The 22,900-nt window shown below is 47.7% G+C and overlaps 1 protein-coding gene across 3 annotated transcripts in view; it reads left to right on the forward strand.

Annotated features, from left to right (window-relative positions):
* Positions 1-837: 837 nt before the first annotated feature.
* PHF21B (PHD finger protein 21B) overlaps positions 838-22,900 on the forward strand; it is a 142,374-nt gene continuing 120,311 nt past the window's right edge. For all 3 annotated transcript variants that reach the window (XM_051962906.1, XM_051962907.1, XM_051962908.1), the window contains exons 1-2: positions 838-1,490; positions 2,760-2,825. In XM_051962906.1, coding sequence (XP_051818866.1) covers positions 1,437-1,490; positions 2,760-2,825 — 120 coding nt within the window. In that variant the 5' untranslated portion in view covers positions 838-1,436. The remainder of the gene's footprint in view (positions 1,491-2,759; positions 2,826-22,900) is intronic.

Here is a 22,900-nt window from a genome sequence, read left to right on the forward strand (position 1 = left end):
GAAAAGGGGTGGGAGATGGAGAGGGGGAAGGGAGGGGAAGCAGGGGAAGGGAGAGAGAAGGGGGGAAGGGAGAAAGAGAAGGGGAGAAGGAGATCGAGAGAGGGGGAGACCAGAGACAAAGGTGGAGAAGGCAGAGAAAGTGAGAGTGAAAGACACAGAAAGAGACCGGGAGAGAGGGGGAGGGGGCGAGGCAGACGGACTGGAACCAGAGAGAGGAGGGGAACAGGAGGCCATCCGCGCCGCCGCCCCCAGCCCCAATCCTGCAGACCCCCTTCCTGCCGTGCAGCCCCACCCCCGGGGCCCCTGGGCAGACAGAGAGGTTGTTGCGGCGGGGTGGCCCCTTCACAGTACAATTTCGGGGGTCGGGTCGGGACGCTGCGGGAAGGCTTGGGACTGGGGGGAGGCCCTGCCAGCAGCCCCGAAACCCTTCACCCTTAGTGTGTGTGTGTGTGTGTGTGTGTGTGTGTGTGTGTGTGTGTGGTGTGGGGGGCAATGAAGATCGGGGGAGGGAGCAGGCCCCGGCCAGCCTCCCCACCCTCTTCCGCGGCACTTTCCAAGTTCCCTTGGCCCAGAGTTTGGGCCGCTCTCCTAGGTTCCTTCTCCTCCCCCTCTCCCTTCTCCCCTCCCCTTCCCTTGTTCTCTCTTCAGCTCACCGCGGAGCCCCCAGTGCGCATGTACCAATGGAGCGGGGAGGGGGGCGCGGGGGGCGGAGGATTCTTTCAGTCCCTTCTCCCCCTCCCCCCTCGCTCCTCTCCCCCTCCCCCTCGCTCTTCCCCCTCCCCTGCCCGCTTCATCCGGGCACTGCCGAATTAGCATTGACGGCCGAGGCACAACTTTTTCTCGAGGCCGAGGGAAATCCAGGCGCGCACTCGGGCACGGAAATATAGTCCCTGCCTCCCTCCCTGCCTGCCAGCCGGCCTGCCTCCCTCCCTGCCTCCCTCGGGCTGGAAGGCGGGTTCCGGGCGGCGGGCGGGGGCTGGACCGTTGGGGCCCCCCCGGGAGGTCGAGTCCTGCTCCCGGGCGCCCACTCCCACTCCCACTCCCACTCGCACTAACTCTCGCTCTCCCCACTCGCACACTCCCAACTTGCTTTGCAGCTCCCGGAGTTGTTCCTGCCTGCCCTAGTTGTTGCCGCTCTTCGCCCGCTTTTTCTTCTTTTTCTTTTCCCAGCAGCTCGGTTGGGGTGGGGGTGGCTATCGTGGTCCCACTAGGGGAAGAGGGGTCGTTTGGTGTGGATTTTTTTGGTGGGGGAGGGGGCTGATTCCTCCCCCCTCCCCCGCCCCGTCAAGTCCCCCCCCCCCTTTCCCCTTCCTCCTTCTCTTTACCCGGGAGAACGCGAGGGGATCGTAGTCCCATCTCCGCTCCCCTGTGAGGCCTGACAACCTCCCTGGGATCGAAGCTCCAACTGGCTGGAAAGTGCCCGACAAGTTACAGGAATGGAGCTCCAGAGCCTCCAGGAGGCGTTAAAAGTGGGGATTCAGGGTCATCAGGTAAGTGGGGGTGGGTTCTGGTTTTGGGAGTTAGCTTCGAGAGAGAGAGAGACCAAGAGACATAGAAGAGGGGGCTGAATGGGGGGGGGGAAGAGAGAGAGAGAGAGAGAGAGAGAGAGAGAGAGAGAGAGAGAGAGAGAGAGAGAGAGAGACTGAGAGACTCTCGAGAGACTGACTCCCCATCTAGAGTTCTAGCGAGAGAAAGACACCTCGTCTCCCCGAGATAAGTGGGGACCCGGGTTCGGCAAGTATGGAGGGATGTGCTCGGCTCTGGTGTTACAAGCTCAGTACGAAAGAAAAACAACCCCATAACATCCACTAACTAGTTCGTCTCTCCCCGCTTTGCTCAGGGCTCCTATCTGTATTGCGATGAAGGGGGGGGGATTTGCGGGGGGAGGCTCGTAGGGGAGGAGGGATTGGGGGTTCGCGTAAAATCCCTGCTTCAGACCTGCTCCCCGCAGCTCGCCGTCCCCTTTCTCCCCTGCACCATCCTCCCACTTTGCCAAAGTAGTTTTACAGAATGTTGCCGGGAGTTCTGGTTTGCTCTCGTCGGAATCCGGAGTGATCTTGCGGCTGCTGGCGAGTGTGCGTGAGTGTGTACGCGTGAGTGTGAGCACTAGTGTGTATGTGTGTGTGTGTGAGTGTGTGAGTGAGAGACACAGAGACACAGAGACAGAGTGAGTGTGCTTGTGTGTGCGTGTGTGTTGGAGAGATTAGGACGAGACTTGAATATTTATGAGCTTTGCTTGAAACTGACTCGCAGTGTTTACTTGGCTCTTTGTTCCTTCCCCCCCACCCCCTTCTTCAGTTCACTCGCACTCACACACACACACACTCACACACTCACACGCACAGTCTTCCTCTCACACTCACTCCTGTCTCTGGATTGGGGGAGTTGTTTGTTTGTTTTTTTAAAAAAAGCAAACACTAAACTTGAAATCCGTCGCGGTCCCTCCTTTGGGGTGATTAAAAGAAAGCCGGGACCAAACTAGTTGCTCCGATGAGGCTTGGCGAGCCACAGGTAAATGCCAACCTTGCCCGCCTGCCGCCGGGGTTTCTCCCGTTGCTAGCAGAGCCCTCGTGCCCGGCGCCGAAGGGGAGCAACTTTCTGGGGCCCAGATTGCCCGTGGAGCTGCGCCCCGAGCCCCAGCACCGCCCCAGGCCGCCCTCTCCCCCTTCCCGAGCCTCCTTGGCTGGGGAGTTGAGAACCAACCGCCTTCTTCCCGGGATCGGTCATTTATTTCTTTCTTTTTATCGCTCTCTCTGCAGAACGGCGACCTTAAGAAACAGCTCCCAGAGAGGCATTCCCGGCTAGCGGCCCTTAACGAGAAACAAGTAAGGCTGCCTTCCGCCGTTCTCCCAGCTGCCGGGCCCGGGTGACCGGGCTTTGGACAATGCGCTTTCTCAGGATCCCCAAAGTGGGGACGTTAGCGAACATGCCCTTAGGCCGGAATCCCAAAGTTCTGCGGGGAGCCCAGGTGGGCCCTTGTGGCTTCCCGAGCGATCCCAGATGCAGCCTGGGCCAGGGCCAGGACCGAGAGGAGGGATGTCAATCATTCTGCCACCCCCCCACCCCCCAGCTGGGTTCAAGGCTTCACTCCCCCCGCCCCCCCAGGCGTCCATTTTGAGTTGGTCGACATGTTTTAGGAATAGGGATCTTGCTGGCTCCTCGGCACTACTGGCCTTTTGCGTGACCGGGAGAATGGGGCCGGGGGGGGGGGCGGGGGAGGCAGAGGTGACTCGTCAGCAGTTTCTGGTTTCTGTGTCAGAGCTGGTCCGCATCGATCCCCGGAAGACCTCCCCCCATAGATGACCGATTTCTTTTCTGGGCTAGGGACCCTTCCTTTTCCTCCTCTCCTTTCCCTGTTCCCCCTTCTGTTTTCATTCTCTCTCCTCCCCTGCTCCGGGCACTTGAACTCATGTTTGTTCCTTAGTCCTTTTGCCTCCAAGGTCCCGACCCGGCGGAAGGGGGAGGGGACGGGGGGAGAAGAAAGATAAAAAAAAAAAAAAAAAAAAAGACTTAGGCTGAGACAATCCATACCAACTTGAAGCTGCTGCCTTCTTTTTATTCATAAAAAAAAGTTTGCCTGAGAAATGTCGGGTTGCCCTCCCCCCTTTCTATCTTTCTTGTGTCCCTCCCTCCTCCTCCCCTGCTTCCTCTTTCCTCCCTTCCTTCAAGCTGAGGGAAAAGTTGGCCATTGTGAGTTTGTTCAGCTGAGATCAGCTGATGGCGAAGAGCCGGCGTGGTTAGGTTTCAGCACCACGAACAGATGCCGCTGAAACGTCTTCCACGCTCTGCAAACGCTGCTCCCTTCCTCCCCCCTCCTCTCCCCTGCTCCTCCCCCCTCCCCCTTTCTCCTTTCCCCCTTCTCTTTCCCCTTCCCCTTCCCCCTCCCTCCTCCCCTTTCTGTACTTCTGCAAAACCCGGCAGCCTGCAAAACCCATCCAGGATCTGCCGGATTGCAAAGCTTCCCCCCGCCGACCCCCTTTCTCCCTCCCAGCCTTCCCTCCGCCTCCCCCTCCCCTCCCCCATAGCTAAGAACTTTCTATATCGCGTCCAATTGCATCTCCCGCAGCTTTCCAAAAGCCCCTTTGGCGGAGATTTCCGAGCCCCCTCCCCCCTCAATTCATTCTCTCTCCTTCTCTCTCCTTCTCTCTCTCTCTCCCATCCCCTCCCCCTATCTCTCTTCTTTCTTTTCTCTCCTCCCCCTCTCTTCTCTCTCTCTCCCTCTCCCTGCCCCTCCTTCTCTCCCCTACATCTCTCCCTCTCCTCTGCTCTTTCTACATCTCCCCCTTCCTTTCGCACACTATCCCCTCCCTCCCTCAGATCTTTCCCTGAATCGATCGCTTTTCCTTCGGAATGCTGCATAGCTCTTTCGGACCAAACTTGGAGCTGAGCCTCAGACCCTCCTTTCCCCCGCCCCCACCCTCAGTCGAATTTGTTTGCCAAATCTCCCACCCCCTGGCTAGTGAAAAGACGAAGACGTCTAGGTTAATTTTTCTTGCTTGGGAGGGTACGGGGAGGTCGTGGCTGAGAAAGCTGCTGCTGTGGGAGAGGGGGGTAGGGATGTTGGTTCAGGCCCGGGGTGAAGATGGGGGAGGGGGCACGAGGAGGAAGCTGAGATTTAAATGTTTTATTTAAGGAGTCGCAGGGAAAGTTGAAAAGTGATGGGAGGTTGGGGGACAATTATGGCTGGTTTTGTGGGTCTTGTAAGCTAGTCGTGGAGGGGGAGGAGGAAGAGGAAGCGAAGGAGATGAAGGAGGAGGGAGAGAGACGGCTTTTGAAAATGAATGAATTGTATTTTGTGTTGTGTACGTGTATCTTTTTTTTTTTTTGTAAGCTCCTAGCTCTGTTTATTGTCCCCATGTTGGTCAGCGTTCCCTATTTGTAGTGGGAGCTCCCATTTTGTGTCGGAGGGGGGGTTCCTCTCTCCTCTCAACATGGAGAAAAGTCTGCAGAGTTTGGGGGTGGGGGAAGGGCCCATTCATGCCGAACATTACCATTTTGATTGCTTCGATGCCATTTTTTGGAGGGGGAGGGGTTAGAATACCCGACTCAGCCGAGCACAAAGATGCTTAATCACTGGATGGAATCAAATCAGAGACTTTCTCTTCTTTTAAGAAAAGAAAAGGAAAAAAAAACCAAACCTGACGCGAAGTGATAACTAAGCGTTCCGAGTACTGTGCCCCCCTCCCGCACCCCTCTTAAAACCACAAGTTGATGACTCCTCCGAGGCGATTTAAAAAGAGGGACACCTCCTCCGCTTGAGGTCTCCTTTGCCTCTTCTCTCCACCCCCCTCCCCCCAAGTCTTTAGCGGGGCTTCCTTCCAGGGGGGGAGAGTTTGAGGCTCTGTTCCGCGGATTGGAGGAGGGCCCCGGGCTTCTGATCCATCTCTTTCCCTAGCGTAGCACCTACTTCAAGGCTGATTCAGTGTGTATGATGGTGGTTGGGAGACGAGCAACTGTTCCTTAGGTGTCGGTGGAATTTGATGGAGGCAGAAAGCCCCGCTAGTCGGAAGAAAAATGGTTTCGGGTCCAAGCAGCCTTTTGGAACGAGGCGCCGGCATCTCCTGTCCCCCCTCCCCCTCTCTCTTTTTAAAGAAAAATACTTTAAAAAAGAAACTCCTCCCCATCCCCCCTATTTTTTTCTTCAACTCATCTTTAAGTTAGAGGAAAGCCCTATAACGGAAGATTTGGCCTGATGGATCAGAACTCAGATTTGTGGCTGCAAATATTTTTCCCTCACTTTCCTTTTGTGGCATTTTATATAACAAGGGCTCGTAAAGAAGGGAGGAAAGGGGAGGGGGAGGGGGAAAGGGGAGGAGAACTGGGGGGAGGAGGAGGAGGAGGTGGTGTAGCATGCTAATAAACCTGCCTTGGCTCTGTCTGGGAAGCCTGGAGTTGAAATCCATCAGAGGTCACCAATGAAATGAGTTTGGTGGACTTAATGTGAGCTTCGCTAGACCTTTCTTTCGGACAGTTGACCAATGATTGGCAGGCTTGGAAAGATTATTAAAGGGACTTTGAGAGATTTCCAGGCCAGATCTAAGAGGTCCTAGAGACTTGTGTCTTAACCAAAGGGGTAAATTAGTCCATTCTGCTCAGGAATACTGAATGCCATGCTCCTCCCCTTCCCCAATCTGGACAGAATGACATCTTGGTAGTGTTAGAAGGGAAGTTCTGAGGGCATTTTCACTGATTTGGATTTTTTTTTTTTTTGCAAATGCTTGTCCCTGTGGAGGGAAAAGGAATAAGCATTTATTATAAAGGCACTTTATTATTGTGCCAGGAGCTGTACTAACTGCTTACAAATGATATTTCATTTTATCCTCACAACAGCCCTGCAGGATAAACCCCCGTTTTACAACTGAGACAGAGGTCAAATGACTTGCACAGGATCATATAACTAGTAAATAACTTCTTTTAAATTTGAACCCTTATCTTCCTGATTAGAAACCCAGTGCTCCATCAACTTTGCCATGTAGCTGCACGACCGAAAGGACAATTGACTGTCACTTTTGTTTGGGTGTGATGCCTTTGTGTCCTAGAATGAATTTGTATATTGGCCATGCCTGGAATAGCAAGATACAATGAAAATTGAAGTTCAATTAAGAGGCACGTGCGAGTGATGAAATCGATAACCAAATGAATGGATGAGAACATTATCCATATCCATAGTTAGAAATACAGTCATACATAGTAATTGATGTATTTCAGTGCCCCATTCATCAATTTCCCATTGGATTCCTTGAAATGTGCCATTAGCATTAAATCTCCTTCCTCCCAAAGTTGTAATATAAATATAGTTAACTTGTCTAAATTTTTATTTTATTTTATTTTTAAAGAATTGACACACTAAAGTAGGCAGTAGCTTGTTAGGAAAATACTCTTGCTTAAGGCAATCCAGTGATTCCGCCCTTTGCTTCCACTATGATGTGTTAGAGATAGAGAGTTGAGAATATGTTCCATGTTTTTCTACTGGGGAGGGAGTGACCTTCAATTTTTCCCTTCACCTTCTTTAAATTGATACCATGGCTTCCTGGCAGGTAACTTCAGAGAGAAGGCAGAAGTTCAGGGAGGTTTCTTTCTTATTTGACCCTTTGCCAATGGAATAGGATTACCCCCCTTTTTTTTTTTAAACAAGATAGGATGTTTGAAGACTCTATGACTTAGCTTGCTACCCTGATCTTGGAGATCATTTCACACTTAGAGAGGAAATAGCATGTTTATTGAAATCAACAAACTTTGAATCATTTCTGTGTATATACTAACCCATCCTATCTGCTGACCTTTTAAAATGGTTTTTCTTATTATTAAAGAAGTTACCTCCAGAATAGACAATGGAACACTCCATACAATTCTAAACTAATTAAATTATCCTAAAGAATTTCCCGGTTTACAGTCAACTCAGAAAAAGGAAACCACAAAAAATGAAAACAAACAAAAATGGTCCCAAATTAATGGCTGCTAATGAGGACCATTGGCTGGCCAGAAGGAGGTTGTAAATGAAGTGGGCCCTTTTATAGACAGTCTTATTTGCAGCCACAGAATTCGAATAATCTTCATAAAGAGTAGGAGGGTACAGCCAGGTACAGCCATCACCAGGCAAGTCTTTAGCTCTTGCCAGAAATCACCAAACATGGGGAAGACCCATTGAATTTTGCCTGTGCTAACATCTTCCCAATGATGCCTCCATTTATATGCATGCATGAACTTTTGGAGGCTCCTTCTCAAGACTGTTGTTTCCCCATCACAGATTTGCAGCATCTGATCCAGCCCCCTCATTCTTCAGGCCAAGGAAACTGAGGTATAGAGAATAAGGTACTAAGCATCAGAGCCAGGCTTCTACCCAAGTCGTGTGGCTCAGTCTATTTCCTATTTTTCCTGTACCACAAGGGAGCCTCCCAGAGCTGCTTCAGACCTGACCATAAGATTTGCTTATTCCTCCCTTCAGGAACATCAATGCAGTGCATTGACTTATCTTTTGAAGGAATCAAACATTTCTGAGTACTTATATGCTGACTATATAAATACAGAAAGGCTATATCTATCCTCCTAAATTATAGTTAGTAAATACTTTTGAGCATCTACTGTGTGCCGGCTATGCTAAGTATTGGGCAAATGAAGACAGGTAAGAACCCATCCCTGCCATCTCCATCTAACAGGGGAGGCAGCAAGCAGACAACTTTCTGGAGTGAGACATATATAGGATAAATTGGAGACTCAGTAGAGGGAGGGCACTAGAATTCCAGAGCATCAGGATGGCTTCTTGTGGAAGATGGAATTTTTTCTGGGATTTGAAGGAGGTGGAAAGATGAGGAGAGAAAGAATCCTGTGCATGGGGGGGAGGCGGGAAGTGGTCAGCCAGGGAAAAAGCCCTCCCCTTTGAGAGTGGAGTTTCAGCAAGGATGCCTAGTATTTGGAGGGTATAAGGATATTGGAAAAGTGTGTGTGTCAAGAGGAATGGAAGGTGTAAGAAGAAGAAAGATGGGGGAGCGGGGTTGACTAGAAGGGGTTTGAAGGCAAAGAGGTCTTAGGTTTACTTTCAGAGGTGATCTGGAACCTCTGCAGTTGACTGAGTAGAGATAGGGGTGACGCAGTCTGACCCAAACTTCATCTGAGTGGAGCCTGGACCGGAGTGTGGAGTGACTTGGAGCAATGAGGAGGTGATAGGGGCAGCCCCAGAGCAGTGGTGGTATCAGAACAGACAGCAGGCACACCTGAAGCTTTGGAAAAGATTGGATAGGGGGCTGGAAGGAGAGTGGTTAGGTCGAGAGCTGGGTGATGGGGAAGGGGTATGGGGCTCTCTTGGCAGTAGTCGGGAGGTTAGGTGCCATGGAGAGAAATCGAATGTTCATAAAAAGTCCAGCTAGCCCAGGGCTGGGCTGCTAGGTGACTGCCCATCTTGCTCGTGCTTGGTCCCAGCCTTGCCATAAGCCCATTTTCAATACCCGTGTCTGGGTGGTCCTGGCTTGCTTCTACACAACCTTTGTTGGCTAACATTTCTTAGCTGCTTGACTGGGGGGAGGAGAAGGAGGAAGGCTTGTGTCTCTGGCCAAGTGTAATTATTCCCTGCTGCTGTTGCCTCTTAAGCAGGGATCTAGTGAGAATGCTACTGTGTACACGCTTAGGTAAAGGGCTTTTTCTACCCATCTAACCTGTTTTCTCTACATGGATCTATATTCTTTTTTGGTTTTGTTCTCTTTCCCTTTTTTTTTCTCCCTACCCTTTCCCCTCTTCCTCATTTCTTCTTTCTTTCCCCCTTTCCTGTCTCCCATCTCCTTGTTCCCATCCCCCTATTCTGCCTCCTTCCCTGACATGTTTCTCCTCTCCTATTCCTCAAAAGGAAAAATCATAACAGCAAAAGGCCCCACAACACAAATCTTTGAGTATGGATAACGACAACCAAGAGTTTGATGGTACTTTGAAGTCTGTGAAGCTCTCAGCCGACTCAGAGCATCAAGGTGGCAGAGCTCAGTGGATAGAGTGCCCAGGCCTGGAATTCAAATCTAGCCTCCCTGGGCAGGTGGCAGGTCACTTAATCCTGTCTGCCTCAGTTCCTTCTTCTGAAGAAGAAAATGGCAAAGCACTACCTTTGCCAAGAAAATCTTAAATGGGTCCCAGAGTCAGCCATGACTCAACTAGAGATGTGCATTTTACAGGTGAAAAGAGGGAAGTTTTCAAAGGTGAAATGAGTTACCTAAGATCAGGAAGGGAATTCCTGACAGGCTGCACTGAGAATCAGAAAGCCCTGAGTGCAAATCTAGCTTCTCCCGGCTATATGCCTCCTAAACAGCCGCACCTCCCTCCTGGGACAGCTGTGTTGTTCAGGTGAGATAAGCCACATGAAGAGTTTTGCAAACCTTTGTGTGCCAGAGTTAACTGTTTTAACTCTTACTTGAGGCCTTTGGGGAAGGTTGGGGCTGGGGTGGAGTGAGTGTTCAGAGCCCAGTTTGGGATCTGAAATTAAGAGGGACCAAGAGAAAGGAAGAACAGAGGAAAGGAGAAGCCAGTTTAGCTAACTGCTTTCAAGGACAGCCGATAGAGCGAATGGAAGGCCTGCCAAGACTTCCATCCTGGTCCAGCCTCCAGCCTCCTCTTACCATGTAACCCCAGGCCCAGTCCCCCAATAGCTCAAGGTAACTGTCCCTCTAAATTTCAGAGCAGGTGCCATTCTGCTTAGGCAGAGACAGTGTGCTCTTCGACATTCCTTACACCAATGAAAACAGGTCTGGTTTTAAAAAAAAGTATCCAGGGGCCAAGAAGAACTGGGCTCAACAAAATGCAAATTTATTTTGTTCATGGTGAAGGATCTGACTGAGCTCTAATCCTTAGCTTTCTTGGCTATCGGGGAGCAGAGCCAGTTCTGGCAGTCCTGGTCTCCTAGAAGCAGTGTTCTTTCTAGGGCTTCTGCTGTCCTGGCTCCCCAAGACCCCGATTTCAGAGGCCTGCAGGAACAGCCTCTGAGGGAGGGGCTCAGGCTTCTCAGGATCTCAGCTGGCTTCTTCTATTCTCTTGGGACACTAACAGTGTCTTTCCTTCAATTTTTTTTTCATTTCCTTCCTTTTGATTCAGGAACTTATTGTGTAGAAGCAATTTCCAGAGAGTCATGGGAACTTGCTGAAGCAGCTCCTTGCCCACCATCCTTGTTCAGCCTTTTGACTGGCAGCTGAAACCTCTCTGGAAAGCTACTGAGAGCTCTCTTGGCTTGAAGAGTTAGTGTGTAGGGACTGGGGAGGTTTGAGGAAAGACAGGACCTTGAACAGTGGGTGGGGGAAGCGATGCCTCTCCCAGGGCTTTCAGCTCAAAATCAGACAAAACTTCCTGACAGTCAGAGGAGATGAACTAGTGGGAGCTCTCCCAGAATTTTGAGAGGGGATCCTGCCTCAATTTTCCTGAGCAAGAAACTGAGGCACAAAGAGGAGGAAGCAACACTCAAAAAGTGTCCCTCCAATCCTTTCCCCAATTTGACTCCAGATTAGGGCCTCCCTGCTATGCTTACCTTTGCCTTAGGGCTCTGGTCCCAAGCTGAATGGCCAAGCCTAGGATTGGTTGCTGCTAGGACTCTGGTCCTAGTAGTTCTGGGGAGTGTGTGTGTGTGTGTGTGTGTGTGTGTGTGTGTGTGTGTGTATAGGCCTAAATGTCCACCTTTGTCCCCAAGTTGGAATGTAAGAGCCAGCAGGGACCAAAAAGTTCAACAGAAGCGGACTAATATCCCCAACGTCTTTTATTTTTATTTTTTACTTATATTTATATTTGTTAGTCCCAAAGAAGCTAAACCCCCTTGGTCAACTCTGGCTGGGAAAGGATTTGTCTTCAGAGTTCTGAATACTTGAAGACTGGAAGATTCTAGGGCTCGATTTAGCTTGTGGCTTGAATTTGGTGGAAATTGGGGAGTACTGCTGGGTTAATTTGCTTGCATTTTGGAGCTAAAAGCAGCTTTGAGTCATCTAGTATAATTTCCTCAGTTCTCAGATGAAGAAACAGAGGCTTAGAGAGACAATAGGTCTCTTTTTAAGGCCTGTGTTGAGCTTCTTTGGGGAAACCCTGGTCTTCTAAATGAGTTGGTGAGATTCAATGGTGGTGTCTTCTTTATGGGATGTTCTTATGAGCCTTCTGAGTGTGACATGCAAAATGTTATGGCACAGCCCAGTCCTAGGGTCACAGCTCTCTGTGAGACCTTTAGAGGTACTGAATCCACTTTTGCTTGAACAGTTTTTCCTCCACAGTAGAGTAAGGTGTCTCCGACTAGTGATCATCTCGAGCTTTGCTAGAAAACCTCCAGGGATGAGGAACTCACTACCATTAAGGCAATCCATTCCGCTTTTAGAGACTTCTAATTATTAATGAGCAGCTAGGGAACTGAGTGATAGTCAGCAAGCCTGGAGTCAGAAAACAATCATTTTCCTGAAGTTCCAATGGCCTCAGCTCTATGACCCTGGGCAAATCATGTAACACTGTTTGCCCCAGTTTCCTCAAGAGTGAGCAAAAGTTTATACAGTATGTCTCTGATACAGCCAGCTTTCCCTTTTATATATTAAAAAAACCCAAATGGAGTCATGAGTAGTTGGATATGATTGAAAAAGACTGAACCCCAAAAATATTGTTTTCATATATCAAGTTAAAGCCTCCTTTCCTTTGACTTCTACCTATTTGTGAGTAGTTTTGAGGTCATCTAAGGTCAAGCCTAAGCTATCATGTCCATAACTTCAAATAGTTACACCAAGTTATCCTGTCCTCCATCTTCTTCAAGCCAAACATTCTGTGGCCCTTCAAGACATTTTTATTGGACATGATTTTCTATTTTTTTAAACATTGACTATCCCAGTATGCATTTTAGTAGTGTGCCTAAAATGTGGTGTTTAAAATTGAACACACTCCTCCAAATGTGGTCTGACTAACACAGCAGATAGTGCAACGTTACTGCCTGTGCTATGGACATTGCATATTTCCTACTACCACCTACGTTGGCATTAGATTTTATTTGGCAGCCTCTCTATACTCTTGAGTCATATTAACTTCATAATCCATTAACCCATCCCTCTTCAGTTCTCCATATTTTCTTTTTGTAATCGTTAATTTTGGTTGATATCTTTTGGTTTACATTCCCTTCATTTCTGAATCCATCCTTTCTCTACCCCCAACCAAACTTTCCCAGTGACAAACAAAAAAAAAGAAGAAGGTATAGGAGCAAGTTAGTCAAAGTAACCAACACAAATTAAGTGTGACAGAATTCCACACCTATAGTCTCACTTCTGTAAAGAAGAAAGGGAGTGCATTGTCTCGTCTCTCTTTTAGAGACAAGCTAGTTCTTAATTACAGTGTTCAGTTTCAGGTTTTTGTACTTCCCATTGAAATTAGATCATTTATCTTGTAAATTCTTTTCCTGGATCTGCTTCTTTTACTCTAGATCAATTCATCTAAGCCTTTTCATGCTTTTTTGCATTTATCACTTTTCATACTTTTTTGCATTTGTCACATTCATTCTTTCCAATGGTGCAATAATATTCCATTACATAGATGTACCATAGCATTTCTCCACGAATGACTGTCAACTTTGTTTCCACTTCTTTGAATATTTTGATATTCATGCAACCTTCCTTTTTATCACTGACCCTCTTGTTATGGGATATCTGCCCAATGGGATATGGACATTTTTGCTCTCCAGAATGATTGGACCAATTGACAACTCCATCTGAAATTCCTTATTGTCTTTTTGTATCACTTTGCTCATTTTTGTCATTTAGACAATTTGCCTCAGCCATTTTCCCAAAGGATTGTGAAAACTTACCTTGTGTTTGTTCAGTGCCAAGGAAAATTTTACACATGGCATTGTTTGTATTGGTGGTAATAACTGCCACTCACATTTATAGATAACTTTATAGATTCTATAGATATTCTTGGCTCATTTGATTCTCCTAATAATTTTGGCACAAGTGTATGTGGGGACAAGATAGATTACTTTCCCCATTTTCTTTTTTCCCTTCAATAGTATTTTATTTTTTCAATTACATGTAAAGATAGTTTTCAATATTCAGTTTTTGTAAGATTTTGAGTTCCAAATTTTTTTCTTCCCCCTTCCCCAAGACAGCAAGCAATATGATACAGTTTATACATTGCCCCCATTTTCCAGAGTAAGAAAATGAGACTCAGTGAAATGAAGAGATTGTCCACCTAGGAATGAAGAGAATGGAATTTGGCTTTTTTCTTGGTCATCGCCTTTCTCTTCATAGTCTGGAATTTGAATCCCTTGGTTGAGAGCTGAGCTCATGATGATATTCAGAATAGATTAACTTCTGTTCTTTAACTTTCAATTTCATGAAGCTCTTAGAATCCTCATTTATTACTTTAAAAATTGCAGGTTAAGTGAAGCTTTTCTTAGCAGTGAAGAAGATGCAAAATATTCTGACTGGACAATTAGGCAGATTTGAGTAGAGGGACAAGAGGGGACAAAGGGAGAGGAAGAGAGAAAGGAAAGAAAGATACATGGGGAAAGGTGAAGCGAAGAGAATGGGGAGAAAGAGGAAGGAGAGGGGCAACGAAGAAAACTGTAGAATAGTGAGGGGAAAAGGAAAGAATTCAGAGAGGAAAAAGAGAGGAGGGAAGAAAGAGGGACTCTGGAAGAGGTCTTTCTCTTTGATGTCATTCAGGCAGAAAGCCAATATGTGCATTTAAATGAACTTGAAAATGTAAGGAACACTGTGCATGCTGGGGGCCATGATACCTCAGTTGAATGTAAGATGTGGGCTACAAAGTAAAACATTCCCATAATGAGTGATAGCATCTTGTCTCATCACTAAGTGTGATACAAGTACAGAGCCTCAGAGGAAACTTCTGATTAAGAGTTAGGAGGATGAAAAGAGGGCATCATGGTAGGCTATCTGGCAAGGCAAGAAATGCCTTCCCATTTCCCCCCTCCCCTCCCCCCATTTCCTTCTCCAGCTTGAAACTGAGGCAAACAGGGTGAAGTGATGTCTTGCCCAGTGTCTGAGGCTGGATTTGGACTCGAGAAGATGAGTCTTCCTGATTCCAGCCATGAACTCCCAGGTACCAGGTGTAGCAGGGGAACCCTTCTCTGGGACTGACAGTGAGAGCCATCCAGAGGAACATCGCTGGTGCAGGACTTGAAGCAGGGGCTGGTGCCCCTTGGTGCTGATGGTGTAGGAGTTTTTGGCCACCTTGAATGTGAAGTAATTGATATTCTGGATTTGAATTGTCCCAAGAGCTTGCCGATGATGGCCCCTTGCCTTTGCATGGGAAGCACCTCTCGCCAGGTGGGAGACCTGACATTTTCTTCTTGTGCCCCAAATGAATGTGTCAAGCGACCTTACCATGGCCCATTGTTGTCCTTGGCCTCCGGATGCTCCTTTGTCAAATGAGAGAGATGGATAACGGCTAGTCCAAACGATAATCCAAGATCTCTCTGGAGTCCGGGTTTCACCTGCATCCATGCCCTACTAACTTGTCTCTTTAGGCGTTTTCTCTTGGACCTATGGGATGGAAGCTTCTGGAGGACGGGGCTTCTCTCTTTGTCTTGCCTGCTTGATGCTTCACCTGCAGCTTGGCACACAGTAGGTACATTCTCAGTGCCTGGCACATAGTAGGTGCTAAGTGGTTTTTTTTTTCTATTTACTCAGATGTGCTCCAACTTGAGAGGAGTTTTCTTGTGCATTTCAGAGCCAGGGTTTGGTCCTCAGTCTCTTGGCAATTGCCTCCAGTGGTGTCTAGAGCAGTTCTGTCAATGGGAGCTACGGTGCAGCCCCATGCTCTCCTCCCCACAGAGCCAGCGTCTCAGTGAAGCACCATGATGGGACTGTGCTGCTGGGCCTTCTGGGTGGAGGGAGGAAGGAATTCTGAGTGCAGGACACGGTCCCTGGAAGCCCCCATGGGGAATGGAGCCTGGCCACCTTTTCCAAAGTATTCCTTAATGAACTTGCTTCTCACTAGTATCTTAGCAACACATTTTGTCACATCCCAGTTCGGGAAGCTGGGCTCTGTGCGGCTGATGGTATTGCTCCAGTCATTTATTTTCTCGAGGACCCTCCACTCCCGCCTTTTTTTGTTGTTGTGGTTGCACTTCTGGGTGACTCCACACAGGGATCCGCAGAGGAGCTTCTTCCCTCCCAACTGGTCCATTCAGATTGCTGCTGCTGAAAGAGCCATCCGCCCTCAACCTGCCTGCCTGGGAGCAGCCGGAAGGCGCTCAGTGGAAGGGGCTGAAAAAGAAGGCCACTTTCTCTCCGGCCCAGCTTGTGGGCCCTAGCTATTTCTGGACAAAGCCCCTATTCTCTTTCCACTAGTTCTGTATATACGCTTGATCCTCAGACCAAGTAGTGTAATATTTTTTAACTGGAGGGGAGATGCGTCGGGAGCAGAGCCCTGGTCTTGGAGGGAGGGCTGGGTCATGATGGGCAGTCCACTCTTTGTGGCAGGTGTTACTGGGCTCGGTCGACCTTTGATCAAACCTCAGCCCTTTGTCACATAATCGCCACAGGCCTCAGTTTCAACTTCTTTCTGGTCCATACTCTGCTCCATAGTGAACAGTGAGGTTCCGGGTCACACAAGTCAAGAAGGACCAGAATTGCTCCAGAAACAGTGTTTTCCAACAAAAACAACAGCAGCTCACATACTCCCTTATGACTTGTAAGACCTCTTTATGTGTCATTTCATTTATTCTTCAGAACATAATAGTCATCCCTGGACAATCTGTTGTTGATGAAGCTGGGTAGACTTCTGGTGACTGATTACAGCTATCTTTTCTAGACTTAGACTAGCCTTCCCTCATATATTTCTTTCTCTTCCAAGCCTATAAGGTCATTAGTATAGGGAGCCCCTAGTAAGGAAATCTTCTTAGCTAATGCAGGTCAACACTGGGATACCAGGAGTATAAGTACCTTGTCCAGGTCATTTAGTGAGTTTGTTTCAAGCAGGGCCATAACTCATCTTCCTAATTCAGAGATCAGTGTTCTCACCATTGCCCCTTACTTGCTCCTTCCTTGAATAATGCTTTGTAGAATTTTGCCAGAAATTCAATTTAATTCAATTCAACAAACAACAAACAAATTAGGTGGCTAATCTAGGCAAGGTAGTGAGTTAAATTTTGGAGATAAGACAAAGAGGAAAAAAAATCGCTTAGAGTCTACTGGGAAGTTGTAAAGTGTATAAAGATAAATGAACATGGTGATCTGAGGAGTGAGAGATTACCATGAACTTGAGGTGAGCAGCTCAGGTAAGACTTCCTGAGCTGATCTTTGAAGGAAGCTAAGGATTCTAAGAAGGGAAGAGGAAAAGGGAGGGCATTCCAGGCTTGGGGCACAGTCTGGGCAAAGACATGGATGTGTGAGATGGTAGATCATGTTTAGGGATAGAGAGCAGGCCAGGTGGATTGAAAGATGGCGGCTTGGAGGAAAGTTGTGGGAAATGAATCTGCAAAGAGATATTGGTACAAGTGAGATGCACCTTTCAAATGTCAGACCAAAGATGTCAGGATGGAGAAAGATCATAGCACTTAAGAGATTGTTGTTAACTCTGGAGATATGGGTTTCTGTGGAGTTAATGGGCTTGGACCCAAGATTGCAAAGACCTCAAAAGGAGCTGGGAGATGAGGAAATGGAGACAATGGATACAAATGTAGATTGTCATTTCTGCTAGTTTAGCTGTGAAAGGAAGGAGAGATGTGGGACAGCAACTTGAAGGGAGAGCAGAATCAGGAGAAGAGTTTGTTGTGTGTTTTTAAAAATCGGGGGTATTTTTTGGTAGCAAGGAAGGGGAGAGACAAATACACAGAGACAGAAAGACAGACACATAGAGAAACAGAAATAGAGACACAGAGAGAAATAGAGGCACAGAAACAGAGAAAGAGATAGACACAGAGATAGATATAAAGACAGGGAGAATATGATTGAAGGGGTAACTTTGCTCCTGGGTTAGCCCTGAACAGGGAGAGAGCCACATTTTCATTAGAGGCTAGAAGGAAAGAAGTGAGAATGAGAGGGGATGTTAGGGAGTTTTGAAGTATGGGTGGAAGGGAGATTATGAAGAATGTCCTAGAAGAAATGAGAGCAGTGGGAAGCTTGAGGAGAGAAGAGGAAGTCTGCAGCTTTTGTCAGGGAAGACTAAAAGTAGTAATGGGCACAATGTTAATTTTAATTTAGAGAAAGTTTCCCTGCATACTGTTCAGGTGGCATCCAGAGAGCTGGCTCTTGTGACTTTCCAGCAGTGTATAAGTTGACCTGATGGCAACAGATGGAGGGGCTAAACCAGGGCTATGGTTGGACAAGGATGTATGGTCATAGGTCAAAGGGACAGGAGATTCAGACATAGAGGGCACCATACATTTGAACTGGTTAACTCTAGAGTTCAGAGGTTGAGGAGAAAACTGGAGCCAGAGCAAGGGTGAAAGATGGGAGGGGCTGGGGAAACTGAAGGTTCACTGCAGGACCAGAGGGAAGACCAGGATCAGATCAATAATTTCTGAGTTCAGGCTCACAGAGGCTGGACTGATCTGGTTGATGGCAAAATTCTGGTCTGACTGCACCTGAAGGTGGATGAATGGGGTCCCTGAGTCTGAGGGTAGGGATTAGCTTTTGGGAGGTTGTGAGCCAGGGGCTGAGCTTTTAGAGGAAGGAGGGAAGGTGTGATGGAAGATAGGAAGCATCTGACCGCTTTCTTTTCTGTCCTGAAGTAGGGAAGCATGAGAGAAGAAGCCCTCTGCTTAGATGCTCAGCCTGGGTAGAGGAGCAGAGGTGCATCACCCCCAAAAGGAGTCACTTTCAGAAGGTGGGGAGCCCTTTGTCAGTTATAGAGCCAAGCCATAGATGATAAACCAAGAGTTATCTAGCTCCCTTCTTCCTCCCTGAAGACAACATTCTTCCTCCTTCCTCCTGTTCAATGTGGAAGCTCCCCAAGATTGGGTTGTGTGGCTATGTGTACGCACAGTAGGCTGGAAGAGCTGGTTTCACTCTCACCCTGAAGGAGAAGCACCTTGTGCAGGCGTCCTCACCATACAGCTGTGGAAAGGGAGGCTGTCTCAGGGAAGATTGTTGACTAGGTCATTGAGGTTAGTCTTTCTCTCATTAGGGATTGCCGGGGGTGCCACAGTGGACAGAGTGCTGGGTCTGGAATCAAGAAGATGAGTTCAAATTTGCTTCAGACACTTCCTAGCTGTGTGACCCTGGCAAGTCACTTAACCCTGTATGCCGTAGTTTCCTCATCTGTAAAATGGGGATAATGACAACATCCACTTTTTGGAATTGTTGTGAAGATCAAATGAGAAAATATTTGCAAAGCACTCAAGCACACTGCTGGGTACACAATAGGCCCTTAATATGCTTATTCTCTTCCTCCATTCCCTCTCTGCCTTCTTCAGACACTTTAAGAGCAAGCTGAACTAACTCTACCTTTGATTCTTACTCTTTTCAGGGGATGGCCTGCTTCCATTCTCCTTCAGACTTTTCTTGGATATCATCCTTTTCCCGTGCTTCTCCTTCATCCCCTCCACTCAGTACTGCCAGAGCTGCTGCTGCTCATGTCCACTAGACCCTCTGTGACACTTAGAGCAAGGCGTATTTTTAGTTGTTATCCATAATTTGCAGCCATGCAATAACACTTGCGGAATTTTCTTTTTGGATTAGACCTGGGATTTTATCAGTAAATGGAATGCCCTCCCTTAATATCCTCTTGGCACCTGCTTCTCCTTTTAGGGTTGGCCTGGGGCACTGAGAGATTGTGGGACCTTCCCAGGGTCACTTGGCTAGGATGTCATAGATAAGAACTGAATTCAGGTCTTTCCAGCTCCCCATTAACTCTCCCAAGGAGCAGTTTCTCACTAGCAGAATGTGGACATTGAAAGGAGGAGTCTTTGTGGTTTGAAGGTTACTAAAAGAACTTTTCAACGGGAAGTAAGGAAACATTCCCCACCCTCCCCAGCCTACTGTGTGACCTTTCCCCTGTGGCAAATATGGGAGGACATAGGCAAGAAAAGTTCAGGCAGGGAAGGGTCTTCATTGTTGGAAGAAGAGACGATGGGGGGGTAGTGATGAGGGTCTGGCGATGACGGCGGAGGGGTGGTGGTAGTGAGGGTTTGATGATAATGACGAAGGTGGTGGTGAGGGTGAAGGCACCATTACATCAACATCAAGTGGAGTTCTCAAACACAGTTCTAGCCCAGTAAACAGCCGACGGCCGGCTGGGGGAGGTTACATAGACACTGAAGGACTAGGAGTTTTGAAGGTCTGCATCATCTCCCTAAAAGAGACTCCAAGATCCATTAAAGTGGGGTCTGTGTCATATCAACCTCGCTTCATGCATATTAAATCTTCAGAGAGACAGAAAGACACAGAGGAGGGGAGGGAAAGAGGAAGGAAGGGAAGAAAGGAAGGAGGGGAAAAAGGAAGGAAGACAAATGGATACAAAAACTAAACAGAACAGAATGAATCCCCACAAACCAGGTCTTTCCTCAGGGGGTCCTCTTTTTCCCCCTCATTCTGATGTGTCTGGCCAGGCTTCTCATTTCACCAGTGAGCCTACAGAGCCAGAGAGGGAGGGATGCAAAGGCTGCCTTTAGAAATGTTCCAAAAAGACTCGCTTTTTCTTTTCCCCTTGGACAAAGACATGGGTGAGATGAAAGCTTCAGCTTTCTCTTATTGGATTCAGAGCAGAGACGTCAGGGATTGTTCCCTTGGCTGTCCTGTGGGGAGATATTTGAGGCAAGGGCAGACAATTTCAGGCCTTCCTCCTGAAGTCTCTGGCTCATAGGGACCACTGAGAGTATCGGCAGGAGGCTTGACTGGCCAGGTCTGCTCTCTGGTCCCAGCATTTGCTCCCAGGCTTCCACATGGGAAAATTGGCCCTAGTTTTCCCCCCAGCTCTTCCCGGGCTTGTAGCCTGTGCACCTGGGGTCGGCAGAGTCTCCTGGAGAATCCAGGGGTTGGATCTCATTCTAGTCAATTCAGCAAATTCACTCTCAAAAGTCACTTCAAACACTTATCCAGGGCCTTCTCCATACAAGAGGCTGTGGGAGACAGCTGAATTAGACTGAGCCACTAGCCTCTCCTTACTTTACCTTAAAAAGACAGTTTCCCTCTTCTTTTTGCCTCTTCTGATAGCCCATAGGCATTTTATAGTGGAAAAAACATCATACTGGGAATCAAGATTCAGAACCCAGATCTACCCCGTTACTAGCTGTACGATCTTGAGTTAATGACTTCTCTCTGAGCCTCAGTTTATTCATTTTTAAGGGGAAGAGTGACATTCTTGCCCCTTTAAGTTCCCAGGATTGCTATGCAGAGGGATGCATGGAGGGGGTAGGTAAAGGATCAAGGTAAAATCGCAGGGAGGGGCAGGCAGACACGTGAAGCCAGCCCCCTCCCTGCCACAGGTCTGCTTCAAAGGCAGGACTCAGAACATCCCCCAAGGGGCTGTTTGCTTATTCTGTGAAGGCAGGTGCTCTGCACAGAGCAGACCGGGCAACACTGAAGACCAGAGGGACTTGGGAAGTGCTAAACATCTATCTGGTCACTGTCTGAGCCGGCCCTCAGCTGTTTACTGGGCTGGAACTGTGTTTGAGAACTCCGCTTGATGTTGATATAATGGTGCCTTCACCTTTACCACCACCTTTGTCATTATCATCAAACCCTCACTACCACCACCCCCTCCGTCGTCATCCACTCCCTCCATCGTCATCATCAGACCCCCACCACCTCCTTCAGCTTCATCATCTCTGTCACCATCACCACTACCACCGTCATTATCATCACCATTGCCACATCTTCATCACCATCTTCATCATCGCTATCTTTGTCAACATTACTATCATTTTTCTCATCTGGAATATATTCCCTTCCTAATTTTTTTCCAAGCTCAGCTCAGGAACAGCCTTTACACGAGGGCTTTTTGACCTCTCCCAAATTATCCTATATGTATGTATATTTTGTATATTTGTATATACGTACATGTCTCTCCAGATAGCATACATATAAGTTCCCAGGTACCATTGGCCTGTTGTTTTTCGATCATGGATGCATGATGCACTGCCTGTAACACAATTGGTTCTTAATAAATCCTCTTTATTATTAGGATTAATGATTGAATATGGAGACTTATATGAACCCATGTTGAGAGGGGACATGTGATTGATAGAGAAAGCCCCTGGCTTTGGAATATGTGTTCAAATCTCAGTTCTGCCACTAATTGGCTGTATGTCTGTGTGTAACCTCCCTCTCATCTGATCATAGTTTTCTCATTTGTAAAGTTAAAGAGGCTGTTCAGGTTTAATTCAGACCAGTAAGTATTCTTTTGTCATGATTGTGGTACAAGTCCCCGTGCTTCATGCTAGGGCAAATGCTAAGGCATAAGGGAATGAGCCCTAACCCGGATCTTGTGTCAAGACTTTGAATTTCTGTCTTTCTGTCTCTATCTGTGTCTCCCCTCCATCTGTCTCTGTCTCTTTCTCTCTTTGTCTCTGTCTGTCTCTTTGTCTGTGTCTGTGTCTCTTTCTGTCTGTATGTCTTTTCCTCTGTCTTTCTCTTTCTGTCTTTCTCTGTATCTCTGTCTTTCTGTCTCTCTTTCTCTGTCTTACTCTGTGTCTCTCTTTCTTCTCTCTCCCTCTCTCTTCCCTCTCCCTCTCCCCTTTCTCTCTATTTCTGTCTCTGTCTCTCTTTCTCTTTGTCTCTCTCTGTGTGTCCTCTCTCTGTCCCTCTCCATTCTCTTTCCCCCTCTCCCTCTCCTTCCCCCTCTCTCTGTAGGTACTTAGGGACTGGTATATTGAGATAAGTAAATATGGCATGAGGCAGAATGTGATGAGGGTAGAGGATGGAGGCAGACTCTGTGCTGTGCACAGCATGAAAAAGTGATTTCCTTTATTTGAGTGGCCAGGCCAGGCTTCCTGGAGGACTTGTTCTCTGAATCTTGAAGGAAGGGAAGGCCTGAGAAGGAGGTGGTCTGACTGAGGGCAATGTGAGGTATGGAATCCAATTATCTCAATGAAAAATCAGGGAAGTCAATGAGATATCAGGGAAGAAAAGGCCATGAGCAAGAGTGGGCAGCATGATGGCTCTGGCAATTCATGACTTTAGTTCCTCCCCTGTAGGGATGTGTTTTTCTCCCTCTCTGAATTCTGGTTCCCGTGGACCTAGGCTAGATCTCAAAAGCTCACCCACTTTCATGGAAAATCTTCTTTCAGGTACCTGGGACTTGGGCTAGAGAGATTTGTGCAGAGTGAGGGAAGGAAAGCATCAATGAGAGCAGAGCCAGAACACAAGAAAGAACGCTCCTAGGATCTTCTCTTTCCACTGTTATAGCAAATGAGAAAAAGGAATAATTTGTACAGATGCCTGAAAGGCCAAGAGGAGATACAAGTGGAGCTGTTAATAACCTGAGGGAGTATGAAGATTACTGTAGGGATGAGAAA

The sequence above is a fragment of the Antechinus flavipes genome, chromosome 5 (assembly GCF_016432865.1).
Source record: "Antechinus flavipes isolate AdamAnt ecotype Samford, QLD, Australia chromosome 5, AdamAnt_v2, whole genome shotgun sequence".
NCBI lineage: Eukaryota > Metazoa > Chordata > Mammalia > Dasyuromorphia > Dasyuridae > Antechinus > Antechinus flavipes.